This window comes from Hippocampus zosterae, chromosome 10 (assembly GCF_025434085.1).
Source record: "Hippocampus zosterae strain Florida chromosome 10, ASM2543408v3, whole genome shotgun sequence".
Classification (NCBI taxonomy): domain Eukaryota; kingdom Metazoa; phylum Chordata; class Actinopteri; order Syngnathiformes; family Syngnathidae; genus Hippocampus; species Hippocampus zosterae.
This window is the reverse complement of record NC_067460.1, coordinates 13,890,773-13,912,683: the sequence shown is the minus strand read 5'-3', so window position 1 is coordinate 13,912,683 and position 21,911 is coordinate 13,890,773. Positions and strand designations below refer to the sequence as shown.

General features: G+C 42.1%; 1 protein-coding gene across 1 annotated transcript; it reads left to right on the top strand.

Annotated features, from left to right (window-relative positions):
* The first annotated feature begins 646 nt into the window (after nt 1–646).
* LOC127609375 (collagen alpha-1(XXVI) chain-like) lies at nt 647–18,360 on the top strand. The gene is made up of 14 exons (XM_052079240.1): nt 647–1,208; nt 2,680–2,802; nt 2,925–3,028; nt 9,800–9,861; nt 9,946–10,048; nt 11,185–11,283; nt 11,359–11,493; nt 15,097–15,156; nt 15,248–15,300; nt 15,377–15,439; nt 15,773–15,808; nt 15,886–15,930; nt 16,673–16,757; nt 17,302–18,360. Exons 1-14 carry the CDS (start codon nt 892–894, stop codon nt 17,376–17,378), a joined length of 1,362 nt encoding a protein of 453 aa, XP_051935200.1. The 5' UTR covers nt 647–891; the 3' UTR covers nt 17,379–18,360.
* Nucleotides 18,361–21,911: the final 3,551 nt, after the last annotated feature.

Below are 21,911 nucleotides of genomic sequence, written 5' to 3'. Positions count from 1 at the left end.
ATGGTGTATGTTTACAAAATTACGCAATTCAAACATATTTGTGGATTTACGGGCGTGAGAAATGGGTACATGTTTTGTGTGACATTAGTCACAGGAATGACACAAGGGAACTCGGTTCCCACGTCTATTCCTAATAGTTTCCTGTAATTAGATGATTACTTTGTAAAGGTTTGACGTACCCAATTTAATACATCGGTGTGAATTTATAACCGTGGAAGTGGTGCCCTTTGTGTCACAGTTGTCTTCAAAATGAAAAAGACGTGGTTTTGGTTGCCTGGTCATACCTAATAGAGTTCCTGTAATTAGACGCTGACTTAGTAGTGGCTTTTACCCACTGGGTGTTTTATCAAATAATTTATTAGTGCATCTTTCGGCTTTATAGACGTGGAATTGGTCCCTTTTCCCCACGTCATTCCCCAAAATGAGAAGTGGTTGTGATTCCCACATTCATTTCTTATAAGATTCCTGTAATTAGATGTTTACTCACACATTGGGTGTTTTTTTTGCCCTTCAAATTAATTAACCCAACTTTATGAGCTTACAGGGGTGGAATGTGTGCCTTTTGTGTCATATTAGTCTCGGAAAGGACAAGAAATGATTGTGGTTCCCATGTTTATTCCTAATGAGGTTCGTGTAATTAGACAGTGACTTAGTAAGGGCTATTATGCACTGGGTTCAGCCCTTGACTTGCATCCAATGCGCATTGGATATTTGACTCCGCACAACTCGTCAGAAAGCCACATTGTACAACAGTATATAGGAAGAGGCTGTGTGACAGCACCACTTCATTTCAAGCCGGCGTGACAACCACGTTGAAGATTACTTTTTAATTCACTCGGGCGTCTTGTCATCCGCAGCATTTGCATCAGAGATACAATACACTTAAAAAAGATGCGAACCAAAATTGCTTCGGTATTTTTGTATACATTTTGCACATGGACCTGTTTATTCGGGTTATCCCTAGGAACAGGTTTTGTTTATCGGCTCCCAGGTATTACCGTACAGCGGCAACGCGTCGTACCGGTACAGGAGCTACAGCGGCCGCGCGTCGTAACGGTACAGGAACTACAGCGGCCGCGCGTCGTACCGGTACAGGAACTACAGCGGGCGCCTGTCGTACCGGTACAGGCGCTACCGCGGCAGCACGTCGTACCCGCACAGGAGCTAAGTGGCTCTAGTGGGCCGCCCGCTAGCGGATCCCAACTCAGGTGAGCATACCTGCACTTCTAGTAATGCTCATATTTGCATCCTTTTGGACACCAGTGGTGGCAATTCTACTGCATTTTAGTATTACGTTTGAAACAATGTCCTCTACCATTGAGAAGCAGATAACGCTGAGCAGTAAATGTAGAACGACTACGAATCCCAGAATGCACTGCGATGACTGGGTGGGCTGCCACACTTTAATATTAAGGGTGACACGGGCCACTCGATATACTTATTAATAGTTCGGTAAATTGCTACACCCGAAAGACTGAAATGTTTTTGTGATTTCTCCATTTTTTTAGTAGTTTATTAATTAGCTAATCTCAAGAACCGAATTTGGTAAACATGAAGACACATACATTATTATATTTTTAAGTGCACAAAATTGTCCCTGAAGAACAAATTACATCACGGACACTGTTCAGAAAATATAATACAAATACGTTATACAATTTCTCCCTTTACATCTCTGAAAAGTGATGACAGTTAATTTGAGAACTGTTATTCCGAAAGGTGTGTATCAAACTAGCAGCCCTTCACATTAATCAGTGCCCAAGAGGTGGCTCTCACTTTCAGAAAGGTTGGTGATCCCTACACTAGACCAATTTGCTGCTGGTAAAATTAAGGACGATATGTGTTCAGGAAATACAGTACAAAAATAGAAATATATTTTTCCTCTTTGGAAAAAGAAGGCAAGTGCAAAGAGTCTCTGTCTCCATGTCAGAATATCCACATTCTGACCAGATACCTTTTTTTTGTAGCTATCCGTTTCTTCCCAGGCCGTTGTGGCATGTTTTTATGGTTTATCAAAAAATAATACAGTACAGTGTGTGGACTCTCAAAGTCCTATTAGAGCAGAGGTGGGCAAACTACGGCCCACGGGCTAAATCCGGCCCGCCGAAGGTTGGTACACAATTAAGGTTCGATGTCAATGACTGCATTCATTTCATTTGGACTTGTAATGACAGGCATTTCAACGCCAGGTGGCACAGTTACATGAAGTTGCAGAGCATAGGGAGAAGGCGGAGACGATATGGAAACCTGCAGTAGCGCCAAGTCAAGCAAATCCCGTTCGAAACGACAGAATAATGTACTCTTAAAGCCTGAAAAACATGCCAAAAAATGCAAAATACTGCTTTTTAAATAAAGAAATCCAATTAATATTATGTCGAATTTAGTTCACCCTTTTGATCCAGCCCTCCATAATATTTTCTGGTTCTCATGTGGCCCTATGCAAAACATAATTGCCCACCCCTGTAATAGAGGATCACAATTTTTCCATCCCACCGTGTCGGAAGATGTACGGTGTTCAACCGCTTGGTGTGTGGCGGAGAGTCTCCAACTATATATTTTTTGCGATGGTCCACTTCAGTTACATTCAGCCTCATCAGTGCTAAATGATGCACAACTAATTCAAACTATACACTGAATTGAGTATTATACAGACATCTTCTCTGTCATTTTGTACCTTAGAAACTGGTGTCAGTACACTGTTTCCAAGACGGTGTCCTGTCAGGTGCAAAATGGGAGCCAAGCCACCGTGCAAAGGGTGCTTCAAACCTGCCACTGGCCTGCAACTTGTTCCAATGTTGTCAGGTACTACAGCCCTGTGCTTCTCTCACATCTTTTGTGTGTGTGCGTGTGTGTGTTGGACAAATTTTTAGTTATGTCCTTTTAAATAGGTTCGTTATATATTTGTTTTTGTTTTTTTTAATCAGCTACAGGACCGTCATCAGACCAGCTTTCATGGTTTCCTACAAGCAGGTGACTGCATTGGAGTGGAGGTGTTGCCCTGGGTTCTTTGGCAAGGATTGTCGTAAAGGTGAGATAATTCTTATTTTGTTCTGCCGGCTTGAAGAAAAATACAATGCAGAAAAAACACGGTGTGTGTTTCAGAGTGTCTGAAGACTACATCCGACTTTTTGGCAGCACCCAGCAATTTCTGAGCTTTATTTAATGTCTGCTGGTGTGTGGCTGGCTGATTGCCCTAAGAAAGCACACATTAGCTAATGGAATCAAAAGAAACATTCGTACAAAGCCATTGCAAGTGATTATTTATGTTGGGCTGGACATTATTTCACACAAAGATGAATACGTGGTTAGTTCCACTCTTGCTGTGGATTTGGCCTCCAAGAATGTCCTTGAATTTGGAATTTTAGAAGCACTTACTTGTTACATGTGAGTAGAATGAACCCAGAGATATTAGGAGATAGGCATATGCCTGAGTTGTTCTATCCAAAGTATTCCATAGAGGCTTGTAGATCATTTTTAAGGACAAGCAGACCAAGATGGCTGTTCCCAATTGTGAGGCCAGAGGACTGTAGCAATTATCGCAGTGTCACATTACTCCACCTTTGAGGAAACCGAAAGCTTTAAATCTGAAATGGCTTCCTTGGCCAATTGTTGACCTCCAGACTCAGAAGGAACAATGCAATTTCCGGTCTGCTTTTCACGTACTGAATCTAACTTCCTCTGTCCTGTAGATAACCTTCCCTCCCCTTGTTATGGTAAAGCAATAAAACTGATGCCTATCCCACATGTGCTTCTCCAGACTGCATCTTCGGCAATGTGAGGATATGAATGATGGTTCTATTACATCGCCACTTGTGCTCACATATAAGTCAGATGGTAACCTTTCACCTGCTAAAGCTCAGCTGTTCACGCTCTCATGTGGCTGATGAATGATTTCCTCTTCGTGCTCCTTCATTATTTTTCCATTTCTTTCAACGGCTTCTCTTTGGGTTCTTCCACCGCCTGATGATGGCGTTCCTTTTGTGCCTCCTTCAGTCTGCATCCATTCGAGTTAAGCTGGTTAAGGTCCCCCAAAAGATTCTTGGAAAAGTCTAGGAGTATGATAAGAGCCATATGTGTCCTTTGAATGTTATCTCTCATCTTTTTTTTGTTGTCAAAACAGGCTGGGAACTGTGCTTGTTAATATGTGACGGAATTGTTTGCCGATTCCAAACCCCCCTCGGAAAACTGTGGCTTCCAAGTTTGGAAGTTGTTGGTCAGTTTTCCTTTTATATGAGGATTTTTGAATTCGTCCAACCTTTCATCGTATGTGAAAATTTGATGAAATCCATATGGACTACGTATAAGATATGAGAAGTCCATTATACTGCTAGAGTATTCCCCAGAAACTAGAAAGTTGTGGTCAGTTGTGGTCGTGAGAGCGCTGCATAATTTATCTGTCCCTCAACAAGTTCGTTAACAGGGGGATAGTGCCGGTCAAAGGTGCGGAAACGTTTGGCAGCAGCAGCCAGTAAGTTTACACTTTATGACAAAATATGCAAGTCTATCCTCAATTACAAAGTAGAGTAAAAGCCAAGTGAAAGAGAAATTGGGACAGTGTTGTGTCCTACAAAACGCTTTGTTATTGAGCACAAAATGCGACAGTCTGTCTTATTGAAGAGAAACGTGCAGGAATTCAAGTAATTCATTTTTTTTCTATTACAGTCAGCCAAAAAATATCTTAACATGAAAACCAGTCTGTGGCGTAACAAAAAAAAAATCAATTTGCGTCCTTTTCCATTCTTACATCCTTATGATCTTGTGAAATGTCATCAGTCGCAACCGATTTCAAGTTCCACTTGTCAGCTAGCTTAAACCAAGGATGCACCGTTTATCAGAGTCCAGGGGGAAGTTAAAAGTACGCAGACGTTCCAAATGACGAGATCTTTCTTATGATCTTACGTAGACCATACTTGGCAAGTTCACCAGACCATACTCTGTGTTCTTCATAGTGAGAAACAACCACAATCTAACATTGGACACTGCTCCGTAATCTCCATTTTGTTGCAGCGGCTTGTCTTCTTGCTGCTTTCAGTCTCGTCTTGGATGAAACAAGTCTCTATAAACAAGAAACCAATAGTTGTGACCCTCTTATTGTTGTTTTGTGACTTGTGTATATGATTCTTCCCTCTCATGTCCCCCACCCTTTCAGTTGACACGGTAAAATCAATCGAACCACAATTAGCTCGCCTTTAATTCCATTCTGTAAGCGCTGCGGAACCACGCAAGATTGTGTCATGAAAAGATGATGAGTGCACGTCTGCACCACCAGACTCATCCGCCTCCTCCTGCGGTTGAAGGCCTGTAAGCCTGGCTGGCGGGCAGTGCTAGATGATGAGATGATTGGCATTAGGGTTAATTTGTCATTGCATCACGTCTAGCTAACTGTTTGTGAAGCCTCCTTTTATTGAAATGGTGTGTGACCTGTCAAGTGGTATGATGGCAGTGATGCCGAATGGTGCCAACGTGGTCTTCCGGGCATCTTGGTTTTCATAAGTATCACTTTCAACTCTGTCACATTGTGGCAAAAAATGGGTGTGGGACCAAAAGAGCTTGTGACAGCGTGATTTGTGTTTGTCTGTCAGGATTTGTGTAGGTGTGTTTCTGCCTCGGTGTATGTGTGTATTCATACCAGCTGTTTTTGATGCCAAGCGGTCGTTGACCACTCGCTGGTTGGGGCCACTTTGGGATGCAGCCGGAGATTCTTGGAGATTGTCTGCGGGTCTTGGATCTATATTCGGGTCTGACGGAGCAAATATTGAAGCCTCAACACTTGGGCTGTGGTGTACTTTGTGAAATATCCGGTGCTGTCCCTTTTCACTCCACGTTGCAATGTAGTGGCTGGCACAGATGATTCATCCAATCAGTGAACATTTTTGGTATTTCAAGAGTCTCCAGTCTCATTTACTCTCTGAGTATGGTCCTACTATTTCCCCTCAGCAGCTTATCATCGAAGACTATTATTGATCTGCCTTATGACTCCCAGCACTGTGCTCAGATTCATAGTTTTATTGTATTGTATCTATTTACATATCTGATGGGACGACTGCCCCCCTTTTGTATTACTCCTGTGCAAATTGTTGTCGATAGCTTTTTTTTTTTGCGTGTGTGTATTTGGCTTCTCACTAAACACAACACAACACAACTGTAATTCATATCAGATGAGTTGAGTAGTTTCCAAGAAAAATAGCACTGTCTTCTGTTGCTTTTTTGCCATTATGGATCCAAGCAGGACCCTACAGTTGTGGTCTCATTCTAAAGATCAGCACAACACAAGGGAAGTTTGGTTAGACATAATGAAATTCCAATCCAAGAAATAAAAGTCCCTTCAGAAAACATGCTGCCCCCCCCCCCCCCTCACTGTCTCAGATATACGCTAGGTTGACTTACCGTTTATTTTATTTCTCATGTTTTGCTGCTGTGTATGTTTTTATCGTATGATGACATATGACTGGCTGATTCTTGGCTCTGGACAAGACAAGTTAGCTCATTAGCACTAAAGAAAGAAGCTGAAGATACCCCGAGAACAGAAATCAATCATACTGTATGTGAGGCAGAGACGCTAGTTTCTCTTTTGATAGATAAATAGGCTGACATTGAAACATAACAGACACTACGGTAGCTTTTTTACACAGGTAGGAATATATTTATCTACTTGTGCCTTTGACCCATAACTCAAACATTGCTACATATTTGTGTGTTTTCACACGGTGACAGTCACGTAACGAGATGCATGACAACGTCAGCAATAGTGTCTTGTGTGATGTATAAAATACTTGGCGGACAGAGACAGAAGAACCATTTTACAATGGCCTAACTTATCACCCCTTAAACATTAGTGGTACCTTGAGATTTGAGCCATCATCCTGGTGTTTTTTTTGGGGGGGGGGGGGTTGTTGCTTTGCAATATATAACCATTTAAGCAACAGATATTTGAACACGGGGCGGCCCAGTAGTCCAGTGGTTAGCACGTCGGCTTCACAGTGCAGAGGAGAGGAACCGGGTTCAATTCCAGCTCCGGCCTTCCTGTGTGGAGTTTGCATGTTCTCCCCGGGCCTGCGTGGGTTTTCTCCGGGTGCTGCGGTTTCCTCCCACATTCCAAAAACATGCATGGCAGGCTGATTGGACGCTCTAAATTGTCACTAGGTGTGAGTGTGGGTGTGAATGGTTGTTCGTCTCTGTGTGCCCTGCGATTGGCTGGCAACTGATTCAGGGTGTCCCCCGCCTACTGCCCGAAGACGGCTGGGATAGGCTCCAGCATCCCCCGCGACCCGAGTGAGGATCAAGCGGTTCGGAAAATTGATGGATGGATGGATATTTGAACACAAAAATTACTGCAACACATGTAGATAGCCAATACAATGGTACTCAGTCATATATTCTTTATCCTAGGTAAAGAATGACTCATATTCATGTCACACTGAGGAACTGAGACTGTCTATGTACAGCAGGGGTGGCCAACCCGCGGCTCGAGAGCTGCATGCGGCTCTTTGGCTGGTTCAATGTGACTCCCGGGCTTTCACACGACAATCCCGTTACTTCATTGACATAGAGGGCAACCAATCAGATGACTGAATCACTGTTCATGCACAGACAACGGCGCCAAGTGCTAACCTAGTCAGTGAATTGCCTCTGTTTGTAAGGCAGGGGTTCCCAATACGTCGATCCCAATTGACCAAGAGCAATGTGTGTTGCTCTTTGCAGTAACACGGTAAAGAAATTGGCTCCTAGTCTCTGACTGGTTGGCCACCCCTGATGTACAGCTTGTACATCTGTTTGTCTTACACTGCCTCCAGGTGGCCAAAAGGAGCGGCAAGATGGGCATTCAATGAATATAGTGTGAAGATAACTGCTTTTTCAAAATTCGGTTCAAAATATATTATGATTACGATACATGTTTTTTTTTCCTAAAATAGTGATTTTCTCAATGTGCACGCCAAGTCACAATTTGACAAAGGGTTGACGATTGCTAACTCTCTCAAGCTCGTGCTGCCAATTCACCGAATTTCGATCGCAGCAGAGCCTCTGTGAAGCCAGTCAGTGCAGTCACAACAAACAGCCTCCATGGAGTTGTCCCTTGCCTCTGCCAGTCTTCAGTGTTTGGGTTGATGAATCCATTGGAATGCGAGCCATTTGAGCTGTTCATTGTCACTTTCGCTTGTGGCCGCGCTCCAAAGGAGAGATTCAAGAAGTCAAAACGAGGAATTGAGAAACCACACCCCTGAGCATTCAGCACACCACAGGACTGGATTAACATGCGTGGAGACCCATAGAAGCTGGGTACAAGGCGTCCTGTTTCAGCGAAGCAGTAACCTCAGCAGCCACTGTTAGCCTCCTGTACGCTGCGTTTGGAGACGCCAAGTTAGGCAGAGCACAGCCGTTGGGGTCATTTTCGTTGTTGCGTTATTTATGACGGCCAGTTGTTTCTCGTTCTTGCTTTCTCGGCTATGACCACAATGTGGGTGGGTCCCATCTTTGGGACTGACAGCTGACATTCCAGACTTGAGCCTAGGTCCAAAGAAAGGCTCCTATTTGGAAGAAATGCAACGTTTTCTTGTGGACCGTTACTGTTACTTCCTCATATTGGAGAGTGCTGTATGAATAAAGATGCATTGCATTGTCTATGTTCTTGATAACATAGACAGTTGCTGTTCTTCTAATTCTTAAAAAAAAGACATAATACTAATTTAAAATGGGAATATTTTCCTGTGACGCTGATATTTTAAGAAATACTAAAAAAATATACAACTAAACTTCAGAAGCGTAGTCCAGTGGTTAGCGCGTCGGGTTCACAGTGCAGAGGTACCGGGTTCGATTCCAGCTCCGGCCTCCCTGTGTGGAGTTTGCATGTTCTCCCTGGGCTTGCGTGGGTTTTCTCCGGGTGCTCCGGTTTCCTCCCAAATTCCAAAAACATGCATGGCAGGCTGATTGGACGCTCTAAATTGTCCCTAGGTGTGAGTGTGGGTGTGGATGGTTGTTTGTCTCTGTGTGCCCAGCGATTGGCTGGCAACTGATTCAGGGTGTCCCCCGCCTACTGCCCGAAGACGGCTGGGATAGGCTCCATCACCCCCCACGACCCTAGTGAGGATCAAGCGGTTCGGAAAATGGATGGATGGATGGACTTCAGATGCGTTACAAGTACCCCAATAATTGTACTTAAATGTAAAGTGCTGTATTTTGTTGTACGTTCATTGATGCCATTAATGTCCTCTGCTGTATATCTGAGGCTTTTCCCATGAGGATGAAGCGATGTCTTAATAATGACTCACTCTCGCACAAACCAATAACATCCATTTATGTTTAATTCATGTCCCGACAGTTGCACCCAACAGTATATTCGAAGAAACATCACCACACTTATTCCTGAAGCCTTTGCCAGGAAAGAACACCTCATTTGTTTGAACCGTCCGTGCCTTTCAAAATATGTTTTTGTTTGCCTTGTGCCCGTGCAAAAATATCAGCGAGTGTGTGGATTTTATGTGCTACACACAGTGAACTGTTTTAGTTCTTTTGCGGGCAGACTGAAAACATGCCAAGTCAGTGGACAAGCAGGTGTGGACACTTAGTGCGACGGACATTGAATGAAATAATGTTTATCCCGCGAGTGAGTGACATGATTTTAGAAGGAATTCTTAATAGCTCGCGGGTCAGGGCCGAAAACCGTCATTGTTCATGTCTGTCTCTTGGCTGGACTTCACAAAACCACTAGTGCCTCCAGGAGGGGGTAAGGAATGGGAATAAACGTGAAATTGTTTAATCCAACAACGTCTCTTTTCTTTTTTTTTTTTTTTTTGTCTTGCAGAGTGCATGAACTGCACCTCGTACACGGACATGAGCGTCAGAATCAACAGCATCGAGTCACAGGTAAACGGCCAGCCAACCGGACATTAGGTTTGTGAGCGCACATGAGACTGATCTGCACTTCTTTTTCTGTTCCTTCCGTGATAGCTCAAGCTTTTAGAAGAAATGCGTTTGCCATCACCAACTGTCACCAGACCACCACAGGGATCAGTTGACAATGAGGTGGATGCACCTCTACCAAGCCCGCCATGTATGTCAAGTCATCATTCAGTCTTACTTTTTAAAACAATTAAAAATATGAACTAGGCATGGGTGTTGAAATTGGTTTTATTGGTACAATTGAGTTCATCCCTATGCATGTTTTATTGATTTATTTATTTTGCTGCTTCTGTAGTCCAAAGTGTGCTCTCTCTGGCGTGGACTGCTTGCATTACCAGTGAATTGTGCTGAGTAATTATCATTGATTAATTGAGTTTTGGGGCCAGGTTGATTTTATTTTATGTATTTATTATTATTGAAAATTTACAAAGGTTTACACAGTGTTTTTTCCTGACCCTCTGGTCAAAAGATGATAAGGCAATTATTATCTATTTGTCAAATTTTCAAATTTCTGGGTCAGGCTGATGGGGAAAAAACGTTCTTAGCTTCTAATCTATACTTTTGTGCACTGTTCGGCATGAGTGGGAACAGGCAGTAGTTTACAAATGCAGTCACTGTTGAGAATTTTCCAACTCTTGTTGGGATTACCTTTCGGAAGAACAAGAAGTAGGGCTGGGCCATTAGGATTGATTAATCGAGTTTTTGTGTCGGGACAATTTTTGTCCAAATGCTTTTACAAAAGGGGGTGGGGAATCCAAACCATAAATACTTCTTTTCTTAGTGTCTTCTTGAGTTTAAAAGGCATCCTCGCTTAAATCAACATGACCAAACAGAAAGGTGCCAGTGTTGCGGCTTATTTTGAATAATGTCATATGGAGAGAAAAAAAAATCGATTAAAAGTGGAAATCAACATTTTGGGGGGGGGGGGGGGTGGAACAACCATATTGTCCAGCTCTTGGAATCTGTTTCAACATGATTTTCCTCATGGTAAATACATAACTTGAATGAATACATCCTAAAACCTGTATGAACCTTTTAATAGCACCTAGAGGTATTTTATCAATATTGTTGGAATTGTGGAAAGATGTGCACTGTATTTTGTATTAGTATATCCTCGGTAAACTAATCATAGCAATAACAGCAATGTGTATATGTCATTGATACCAATTTATGACTTGATAATGTACTGCTCAGATTGTACTTGACCATAAGTCAAAATAGACCCAAAAAACCTCAGCAGAAGGTTGCCCAACTGTCATACTGTTAACAGATATATCCGTTAAACAGCTACATGTGCTTGCGAGGGACGACCAGGGCCCATCGGACCACCAGGAAAAAACGGATCTCGGGGTCCACCGGGAAAAACAGGTCTCCCAGGTGTCATCGGTAAGACCTCGTCCAAATTTGTTGTCTTTTTGGGAAGGACGATCATATGTTTAACTGCTTATTGTCGCTGTTCAGGCCCAAAGGGGGACAAAGGTCTACCTGGTGAGGGGGGTCCCCCCGGTCCGCCAGGCCCACCTGGTCCTGCGGCTCCTCCTTCCAAGCCTTCTATCATACACGTGGGAGGGGATGTGTTTCAATTGGATGATCAAGGTGAGAAGATCACGTTATAGTGGACAATGCTCAACCGTTCCTGCTGTTCATTCATTCATACTCTGAGGCGGAAAAAAATAAAAGCGGATGAATGGAAAAAGAGTTTACAAGAGGAAACGACGAGAGCAGCGGTCTCTTTAAGTAGTCGAACGAGCAATGTGTCTTACGCATTTAGCGAAGCACCCCTATACTTGGGAAACGCTGGCGCCCGTCGAGTTTAATGGTTCCCGTGTGCTTAGTTGACGTAGCCGTGCCGCACTTTACAGCAGTCTGACTGAAGACCACCAACAACAACGGGAATGAAGGCCAAGTTTAAAATCACAAGAGGTGCGACAGATGCAAATGTGAATAGTGCTGAATGTTTATGCCAACAATGTTATTATTGGAGGTGAGCCTTTCTCTTTAATTATTACTATGGCCTGAACAGTGAGGATGGACACCTGTCAACAGGATTACCAAGTCGCAATAAATTCCAATTCTCGGTTGGTTATCATCACGGTTATCCTAATAGAAATCACAGGTATCCTTCTTTGGGGGGTTTCCGCTAAAGAGAAAAAAAGTGTTTTGTGACTTTAGAGGCATCAAAGCAAGACTTTTTACACTAATATAATGGTCATTTTTTATGTTCTCCACATTATCACATTATGTATAGAGCAAATGTTTTTTTCATAATGTAGTAATGTTTCCAATTATAATCCTTACAATCATCTTTTAATTCATAAAGCGGGACAGCATGGTGAAACCGTGGTTAGCACGTCTGCCCTAGATTTTGAAGATCAGGATTCGGACTCGGTGTCATATTATGGCTTCCTTTCACATTTCAGAAATAAGGTTTGGTTGATTTAAAACTACAAATTGTCCATAGGTGTCAGTGTATGTAGGTGTGTGTTTGTGTGAGGGTGTACCTTGCCTCTTGCTCAAAGTCAGCTGGGATAGGCTCCAGCTCACTCATGATCCAAATGAGGACAAAGTGCTCTAGAAAATAGATGGATGGATGGAATCATCTTTTTCACTATGGAGTCATGTTTACTTTACTTTAAAAAGGTCTACAGATGTCATTCTCAAAGTGTGGTACAAGACAAGTACCACCAGTGGTAGGTGAATGAATCAATGTCGCATTTGTGTTTAACTTTTTAGTGCGACCCATTTGCATCCTATATTTAAATGGGGTGGCCTGGTAGTCCAATGGTTAGTGTGTCGACCTCACAGCGCAGAGGTACGGGGTTCAATTCCAGCTCCCGCCTCCCTGTGTGGAGTTTGCCTGTTCTCCCCGGGTCTGCGTGGGTTTTCTCCGGGTACTCCGGTTTCCTCCCACATTCCAAAAACATGCATGGCCGGCTGATTGATCACTCTAAATTGTCCCTTGGTGTGAGTGTGAGCGTGGAAGGTTGTTTGTCTCTGTGTGCCCTGCTTTTTACTGGCAACCGGTTCAGGGTGTCCCACTCCTACTTCCCAAAGACGGCTGGGATAGGTTCCAGCACCCCCAGTGACCCTTGTGAGGATAAGCGGATCTGAAAATGGATGAATGGATGGATGGATATATAGTGTTTAATTAGTCTCTATGTTAATGTGGATTATGATGGTGGTAACTGGCAGGCGCCGATTTTTTTTGTTTAGGTGCTACATGGTGTTAAAAGTTTGCGAATTACTTAAAATGGGGAAATCCTTAGAAGTTGGCTTGTGACTCTCACCACTAGAAGGCAGCAGCCATCCATGTGTCAAGCTCCTCTGGTGGACTTGCTCTGATTAAGCTGTGTCTGCTCCTTTGAGCCCACAACTGTGTCTGCGGGTCTGGAACAATGCAGATTTGGGTCTGTGGGACCATGTTCGCTTCAGGGGGAATCAAGCGGCTGTAAATCGGCCCTAATTTGTTAGCTGTCAGCACAACACTGTGCGTTTCGGGGAACACGGCGTGGCCCACGGCCAGCGAGGGAGGAGATTGCCTGCCACTCATGGTAAGATTCTTGGCGAGGTCTCCGGGTTGGAGCAGAGTGGAACATTAAAAAATGACTTCCAGAAGAAAATCTGCTTTTTTTTCCTCCGTGGACTGTAGCCATCATGTAACACCACAATCTCGACATGGAGCAAGCTGAGCATACGGTTAAGTGAAGAGGAAGTGGGAATGTGACTGTGCCTGTGCTTTTTTCTTGTTTTTTTTTAAAGATTTCTTTAACACTTTTTATATTCTGAGAACGAGGCGCCGCTACCCAAATCCAATTCTCATGTTTTCTATGAAAACACACCATGTCCGAGTGTCTAATAGGCCGTTAAATGAGCGCTGGCTTGGATTATCCTGCTGCTGTTGTCAGTCACTGTCACAGTGGGAATAATAATCATCTCAATGGTGACTCTTATCATCTCAAATCCTCTGTTATCCTAATTAAAGTTTTGGCTTTCTGGAGAACCCACAGCCCGTGGGCCGTACATTACCCACAAAGAGCTTTTGATCCATTTGTAAAAACAAAATGAAGCCTCAGAGGACCTCTTAGCAAAAGGCCAAAAACGTCCAACACACAAATGATTATAATTTATAATAATAATAAGACCATGACAAAACTTTGGCTGGCATCTGTTGAAGTCCTGTGTTTTCCTTTCGTCCTGTCAAATTTGTTTTCAATAATTAGTCATGTACAAAAATAAAAGTGAATAAAACAGCCTACGCTTGGGTGGGGTAGGAAAAGGAAACTATTGGACTGTCGCGAATGTTCTGTTTTTGTCATTCATCTGCGCAGTTGGTTCCCCGACATAATTATATGGTGATCCAGGGTTGGGATTTTTCATCTCTCCTGGGGTGTAATGTGAGACACCTGGATTGTGTGCACCAGTAGACCTGCTATGCAAGTCTTAAAACTACAAAGGAACACACATACATGGTAAAATACTAAAAAAAAAAAAAAAACACTAAAAAAGTGGACTGACAACAAATGTTCCCTGCATATTAAACCATGTGATAGCATAATGGTAAAAGAACACGTGTCGTTCAACTAACTACCCTGAGGGTTTTCTGCACACAACCACAAAACCTTTATTAACTTTTCAGTCACATTTTAATATTCCTAACTAACCACCAAGCAAACAGAACTCGACCTGATAAGCACTAACACGTGTCCTTGATGGATGATTAACTTTCCTCCTATAATTTCTACATTTCATTTTGTCCTTCTTTTATTCTCGTCCAAAAATAATTTGCAGGTGTGTGTTTCTTGGTGAAAATGTACTGCATAATGTAGATATCAAAAGTCTACCCACCCCTCGCCAAATGCCGTTTTTTTTGTGAGATAAAAATAATGAGCCCCTGATATGTCTATCATTTCAAAACCTTGATTGAGACCGATAACCCGTCCAATCCAATTGGGAAAATTAGTCAATATTTTGGAGAGGGGGAGTCTATCATCACAGGATGCAGGAAACTGCCCGAAATGGGACAGGAAGTCGGCCATTTTGGTTCGAAATGGTCATTTTGTGTGCTTTGACCAGTTTCTACTCGAGAACTCTCGTTTTGAGGATCACTACTACAAATGTCGTGACGAGGGTCCATCCATTGCTGCTTATTGTTTAGCGCTTGCTTATCGCCACATTTGTGCTTGTTGTCTTTCTGTCCAGATGGGGAGTACATCAGTCTAACTGGCCCCCCAGGTCCACCCGGCCCACCTGGCCCTCAAGGTACAAATGTCATCCAGGACCCACAACATTAGAATTACTTTGGTACTAATCCACACGAATATCAATAATCCTGGCCACTAACTGCATGTAGGTCCGTTGGGTCCGAGGGGCCCCGCTGGGATTCCAGGCATACCTGGACAGAATGTGAGTACCTTTCAGTGAATATTGATCAGTAAATGAGGAAGTCCTCATTAATATGCATCCTTGTCTTTGACACAAGGGCAAGGAAGGCGATCCCGGCCAGCCTGGGATTCCTGGACCGAGAGGTGACCCAGGGCAAACGGTGAAGCTGATTCATTCATTAAAATGTTTGTTGTAGCGGCTGAACAAATTGATTAGATATTATTTCTTCGTAAATGCTCCGTGATGTCATGTGAAGCAGCTCTTCTTCAAAGGCTTGCTCCAGTCCGTGACTAATTCACCCCCCCCCCCCCCTTCTCCTGGGCCCCTCTTTGTCCAAGGCCACTCCACTCCTCTCTCTTGTGGGCCTCTAGCTTTAAAGCTGATCCCAGTGCAGTGATTTAAGACCGGAGGTCTGCTGAAGACCAGGACGAGTGTATAAGAACATGGGTGCTAAAATATCTGCTCTCTTTTTCTTTATTTCTCCATCCTCCAGGGTCCTCCTGGAGAAACAGGCGAGCCGGGCCAAGCTGTGAGTATACACTTTCAGCGTTATATGAAGCAAAAACAATAAAGATATGACAAGATGATTGTGTTGTTCTTTTACAGGGACGACCGGGGCTCAAAGGAGAGCCAGGTGAAAGCTTCAGTGACGTAAGAAGCATTTGCTACTCTGCTTACATTTACAACTGTACATCCAGTGTACACTTTGGACAAAATAGTAGAGTAACAACTCTAAAATAGTCACCATTTTACCAGAATGAAATTTTAATATTGTATGGATAAAAAATAAAATAAAATCAAGGACAGATTTAGACATTAGTTGTCCGAGAACATTATGAATCACATCATACAATGTACAATATCACAAAATGTACAATCACACGTGTACAAGAAAAGTTAGTATTTTAAAAGTTGCAATACACTCAATTAAATTATTGTATTATTTAGAACAGGGGTGTCAAACTCATTTTTGTCATGGGCTACATTTTAGTTACCGTTTCCCTAAAAAAGACAATGATAACAATTTATTCAAGAATTTTAAATTTTGGTAGAGATTTTCACAAGCATCATGGAAGTTAGCATGTTTGATTTGCTTTCGCGGGCCACATAAAATGACGTGCAGGGCCAGATCTGGCCCCCGGGCCTTGAGTTTGACACTATGATTTAGAACTTGAATATATTGCATGAGAAAGGTGATAAAAAGACGATGTGACATTGCAAAATTTAATCTACAAGAATATTGGAATTATTTTTCTTAATAAAAAAAAAAGTACCGGTACCGCTTGTATTTTTACAACAATTAAGTCCTACTGTTGCAAGAATAAATGCACAATATGAGAGAAGACTTGTTTGGAACACACTCCCCTGTTAATTTTGACATTCCGAATTCAAGCCGGACGCGATTCCACAACTCAAGGAAGCTTTGAAGATCCTGGCTGAGCGGGTCCTGATCCTGGAGCACATGATCGGCATACACGGTGAGCTTGAAGTCAACAACTCACAATTTATTTTGGCTTCATTGAGCAGAAATTTGACATTCAAGAGTCAACTGGTATTTGCGTGATGGAATGGGAAAACGCGTTTATTTCAATAAACGAAAACCAGGATCCAAGGAGGTCGCACAAACAGCTGAATTTGTAAATGCCGAACCTCAAACATGCTAGAGTCAATTTTACATGAAAATGCATTGTACTTAAATTTCAAATACAGCTGAACTATATGTAATGTATTGTACTGGATGAAAAAAAACTAAACAAAACGGAGGCCAATGTAACATGATTGACAGTTTTTTAAAATTCAGTAATTCTTTCACACACCACCAGAGGGACCCTGCACAACGCAAACTCTTTGTGCAGGCTCTTAATTCTATATTTTATTTATTTAATGTACCGGTAGTTGTTGTTATGATGTTGGTATTTAATATGTGTCTTTATTATGCCGTTTTAAAATGGGTTATTTGACTGTCTCTTATTGTAATATCAAAGCATCCGATGTAACTGAGGCATCCTTGTCTCCGCACAGGAATCCAAGAGGGATCTGGTTATGGTGTGGTTAAGGACCCCCAGTCCTCTACACTGAGAAAAACTAAACGCCGCTAAACTGGTCGCAAACCCACCCCGGCAGGGATACAACAACCATCTCCTGTTTAAGGCAATCACAGTGTATATTTTTGGCTGGATGTTTCATTTTATTTTCTCCTCACACTTTTATTGCCTTTTTATCGCCATAAATATCTGAGTGAGTTCAATATAATACTTCATAGTTCCTTTTTTGGCGCGGCTGCAGCAGGATTTCGGTCTACACATGTGTAGTAGCAGCGCTTACATTGTGTCAGACGGTGAAATATAAGCCCATAAAGTGTTATGAGGGTCTTGGCTTCTTTCTTTCCACAGATAAAAGACGGCCTAGTAAACACATCAGTTTCGCTGGCTTGCGCTGGCAAAGTTCCCCAGGCTGCGATAGGAGAGTTTCCTGAGAGCCGGGACCCAAAAACGTACTGTTTAGTGTCAAACATTCTCTCGCAGCATCCTAGCCATTCATCTTGTACCGGCTTGTCAAACATATTTCTTCTTCCTCTTTTTTTTTTAAACTTTCTTCCCTGCATCGTTAAGGCCGAGGTAAGACATGAGAGTCTGCCAGCAGCGTCTGCTTAAAATGACAAGTTTGCTTTTTGGAGTCTACATCTGGAGAATGCACATCTGGGAAGTAATTTTTTTCCCCAACTTCTTTTCTTCTTTCACAACCTGACAGCATTACATCTTCGTAAACGCCTCAGAGACTGGCCGCATTGTTATTTCAAGTCCCTCACATAATACAGTTGGATGACATGCTGTTCACATGTGAGTCATATGTTCAGTTAAAGTGCATTTTTATTCTCTGACCATGTGGAAATGACAAGGAAAGTGGGGACATTGTGTAAAGTGTAATCCTATTTCTGTGACTTGTGACAAAAAAATATCCAAAATGATTTGAATTCTTTCGCAATGCATTCTAATATGCAGTCTTTTGGAGTTCATTGAAATACACTAGGTCAGTGGTTCTGAAACTTTTCACGCCAAGTACCAGCACAAAAAATACAAAGCTTATCAAGCAGCACCATTGAAAACAAATATTACGAAAAAGCATAGTTAAATATTACTGTAAGCCACTGGTGTTTAAGCCATAGTTTGAAAATCAACTCTGTGCTTAAATATAAGAAAACAAAACAAACTTTAGTTTAGTAATTATTCTCTTAAAATGTATCGCACATAATAGTTGAACGTTTCTATAAAAATTCATCCTTAAAACCAAACCATTTTGAAATATTAAACATCAACGAGTAATACAGAAAATTGAAATGTAGGGTAACTCAACTGACGCAAATCTGATGATTCTTTTGTGTACCACTAGAGGAAGTCTGTCTCCGACCCCAATATAGCTGACACACTTTTTCCACTTGCCGTGTCATTTCATTTCAAGACATGTCAAAGGCAACAAGAATCGCAAACTCAAAATGTGGCCAAATTTGGACTCATTTTGGGCTTAGGTGTATGTACTTGAACTTTATTTGACAATAACATGTGACACAATTATGACAAATAAACACTCTGCTTCAGTGATGAGAAGTGTGTGTAAAGGCCACAGGACACTACATTAGGTACACTTGTGATCCTATCCTTTTTTTTTTTTAAAGCAATGAAGTCTGCTATTTCAGAGATCAAACATGGTTAATATTACCGCAATTTTAATGGATGTAATGTATCTTATTGTTTGACAATTTGTTGCATCTCTCACCGAGTTAACGGTAATTGAACTTACCAAAATATTTGAAACACCCACTACATTTCTAAACTGCTGCAATATATGCGCACAATAATACATGTTAAATTAATATCTCAGTCACTGAATTTAAGCCAATAGAGTGTCCCTGTACACTAAATGGGCTGTCATTTTTCTGTTTACATCCTTCCATAAAAATAAAAAAATCTTACTCTGACTTGAGGTTTTTTTTCTTGACTCCTCTAACCGGGCTGGTGATTGATTCGTCAAGTCTGGCTCCATCTTATAATTTTCTCTCAGATTTAATTTTGTCCTCAACATGTGGATCTCTGATGATCACAGAGAATAAACACCCTCCTACCTCAAATAGCTGCCTCATCCTATCAGGGGAAAAAAAAGATGAGTAGCTGCTAACTGAAGGTAGGAGCAAAGGAAGCCCACTGTGGACGGTACCCTTGAGCAGAACCAGATGCGGCAGGTCAAAGAGGTTCAATACAGTTTGTGTGGTGTTGAGAGTATATCAGGTATGACTGGCTGTCTCTCTCCATTTGTGGAGCTGCAACATCTTGCAGGCCTCCACGTTCATGGAACACATTTTGGGTCCACTGTTTGTTTTTCTAATTCATTCACCTCAATACCTGAATAGTTGTTACTGTTTGTTTATCTTTGAAAATGAATGCAGAATGTTTACTAATATCACAAGACAGGTGAGACCCCCCCCCCCCCCAAAAAAAACAACGATTGCACTTCTTTATTTTACCTAAGCGGGATACACAAAACTTGAAAAAACCCGTTGACAAGCCCACGTTTGAAATGTGAGAGTCCCCATGGTGAGGAAAAGTAATGTGCATGTGGTGAGGCGACCAACAGAAGACGTGTAACAATTCCTGTCGTAGTACCAACCTTGACCTCTGAGAGGCAGCGTGGTACCACACCGCATCCAGACTACTGGAAGATACAAAGAAGAAGAAGAATAAGAATTAGCTCCATCGTAAAAAGATTTGGGTTGCAAAAGCAGCTCAAATACAGTAATTATATGTGAAAAGTCGGTAGAACTACTTGAGTGTTGAATAACTGGTAAGTTCTGATTTATTTATTTTTCAAGTAGCGCATGTACATGAAATTTAAAAAAAAGAAACACATATTCAAATACTGTCCAACAATATCGCTTCAAAACCATAGTGTTTTTTCATCTAAAATAACTCAAACTAAGGCAAATTCTACCTCACCAAAAATGACCCTAAACCAACGTAGTTGTTAACACGTGAAAGTGCGCAATCGGCTCACCATGCTGATTTTGTTAATATACTGTATAACTGTATATATTCCTACAGCTGGGATAGGCTCCAGCACCCCCCGCGACCTGACCCTAGTGAGGATCAAGCGGTTCGGAAAATGAATGAATGAATGAATATATATTCCTTTAACAAAAGTGAGTTTTGCCAATTTACATTTTAATCTTCATTGCTCTGCACACATTGAGGAATGTTTTTTAGGGGTGGGGGGCAGATGCTGATGATGCATGACGGATGCTGTTTATGTCGTAGTCCATACATCCAGTTTTCTGTAACCAATCTTGAAGGTAAATATAAATTTCTGCCATTTTTCACATAAATGGGTCACGTTAACATGTGACTACCTGGCTCCATTCGATTGCTGAAACCGAAACCCAACAAGACAAAAGTCTCACCAGCAAACCAAAATAACTCCCCAGCAAAAATAAATACCTGAAGATTAAAACACAAATAGCAAGCCCAATGTAGCTCAATGTAACTGCGTAAAATGAACAGGTTTAACATTGTTGGGCCCAACTGATTTGAGAGGGGTGCAGGGGGGAAATCACTCAACCACTCGCTGACTTTGACTTTGAATTGGACACAACACAAATTGTTCACATTTTTCCAGATTGTCAGCATCGCCCACCATAAATAGTGTAACTTTCCTTTTCTTTGCTTGCGCATTACAAATATTATTAGTAAGACAATAAGGCTTCCTTACATGTTGCTATGAAGTGACCTAGATCAGATGAATCTCAGCATAATTGACCCAGAAGGATTGAGAGTGCGAGTGTGACTTGTCTCCACACTGATGCACAGACACTAGCAGGTATGACTGGTTGTGTGTATGCGTTCTCATCTCCTCTGTCGCTAAACTGCAGTCCATTTCAATTCCTCTTCTCCTGCAGGATTGAATATTACCTTGTCGGCAGCTGACAACTTTCGAGGGGCTGAGGTGAGTCGTTGCCAAGCAACAAGGTGAAAGATTGAATTTATCAATATGAGATTCAGAGGTGGGGGGAAATACTGTTAAAGAGGGTGACGGTGTGCTGAGATGAATACTCGATTCTAAAGCATTTTCAGTAGATTTAAATCCATGCCTCCTTTCACCCCCCATTCCCCCTTTTTTTTTGACTAACTGTGCTGTTCATATGACCCCCACGGGCTGGAGACCCTCTAATCTCATTTGTACGGCAACAGATGTTTCTCCTAAAAACATCCGCCGACTGGGGAGTTTAAAGTGGGACCGGCAGATGAAAGCATCACATCGGCAGACATATTGACTTGCGGTACGCTTATGGAGCACTCCCACGTAAACATGTCCGCTCTAACGGCTCACGGGTGGAATAACACAGTGGCGCCTTGAGATATGAGCGACTCAACTTACGAGTCGTTTGCATTATTTTTTTTTCTTGCAAGCAAAAATTTAAGGCAAACGAGCGCTGTATGAGCAGTGAATTCAACTTACTTCATATCAAGTTTGAAAGAAAATGAACAATTCTTCAAAAAGAGGCTTTCTGCTGGTTACTTTCTTTATCCTCTGCAGAAAATTACTTTGGGAGGGGGAGGGGGGGTTCTGCCTATTCCGATATTTGG

Excerpts from the sequence above, each read along its gene's own strand:
- LOC127609375 (XM_052079240.1), top strand. The coding sequence starts at position 892 with ATGCGAACCAAAATTGCTTCGGTATTTTTGTATACATTTTGCACATGG. Across the intron at positions 11,284-11,358 it reads AGGTCTCCCAGGTGTCATCG|GCCCAAAGGGGGACAAAGGT; the intron begins GTAAGACCTCGT and ends GTCGCTGTTCAG. Across the intron at positions 11,494-15,096 it reads GTTTCAATTGGATGATCAAG|ATGGGGAGTACATCAGTCTA; the intron begins GTGAGAAGATCA and ends CTTTCTGTCCAG.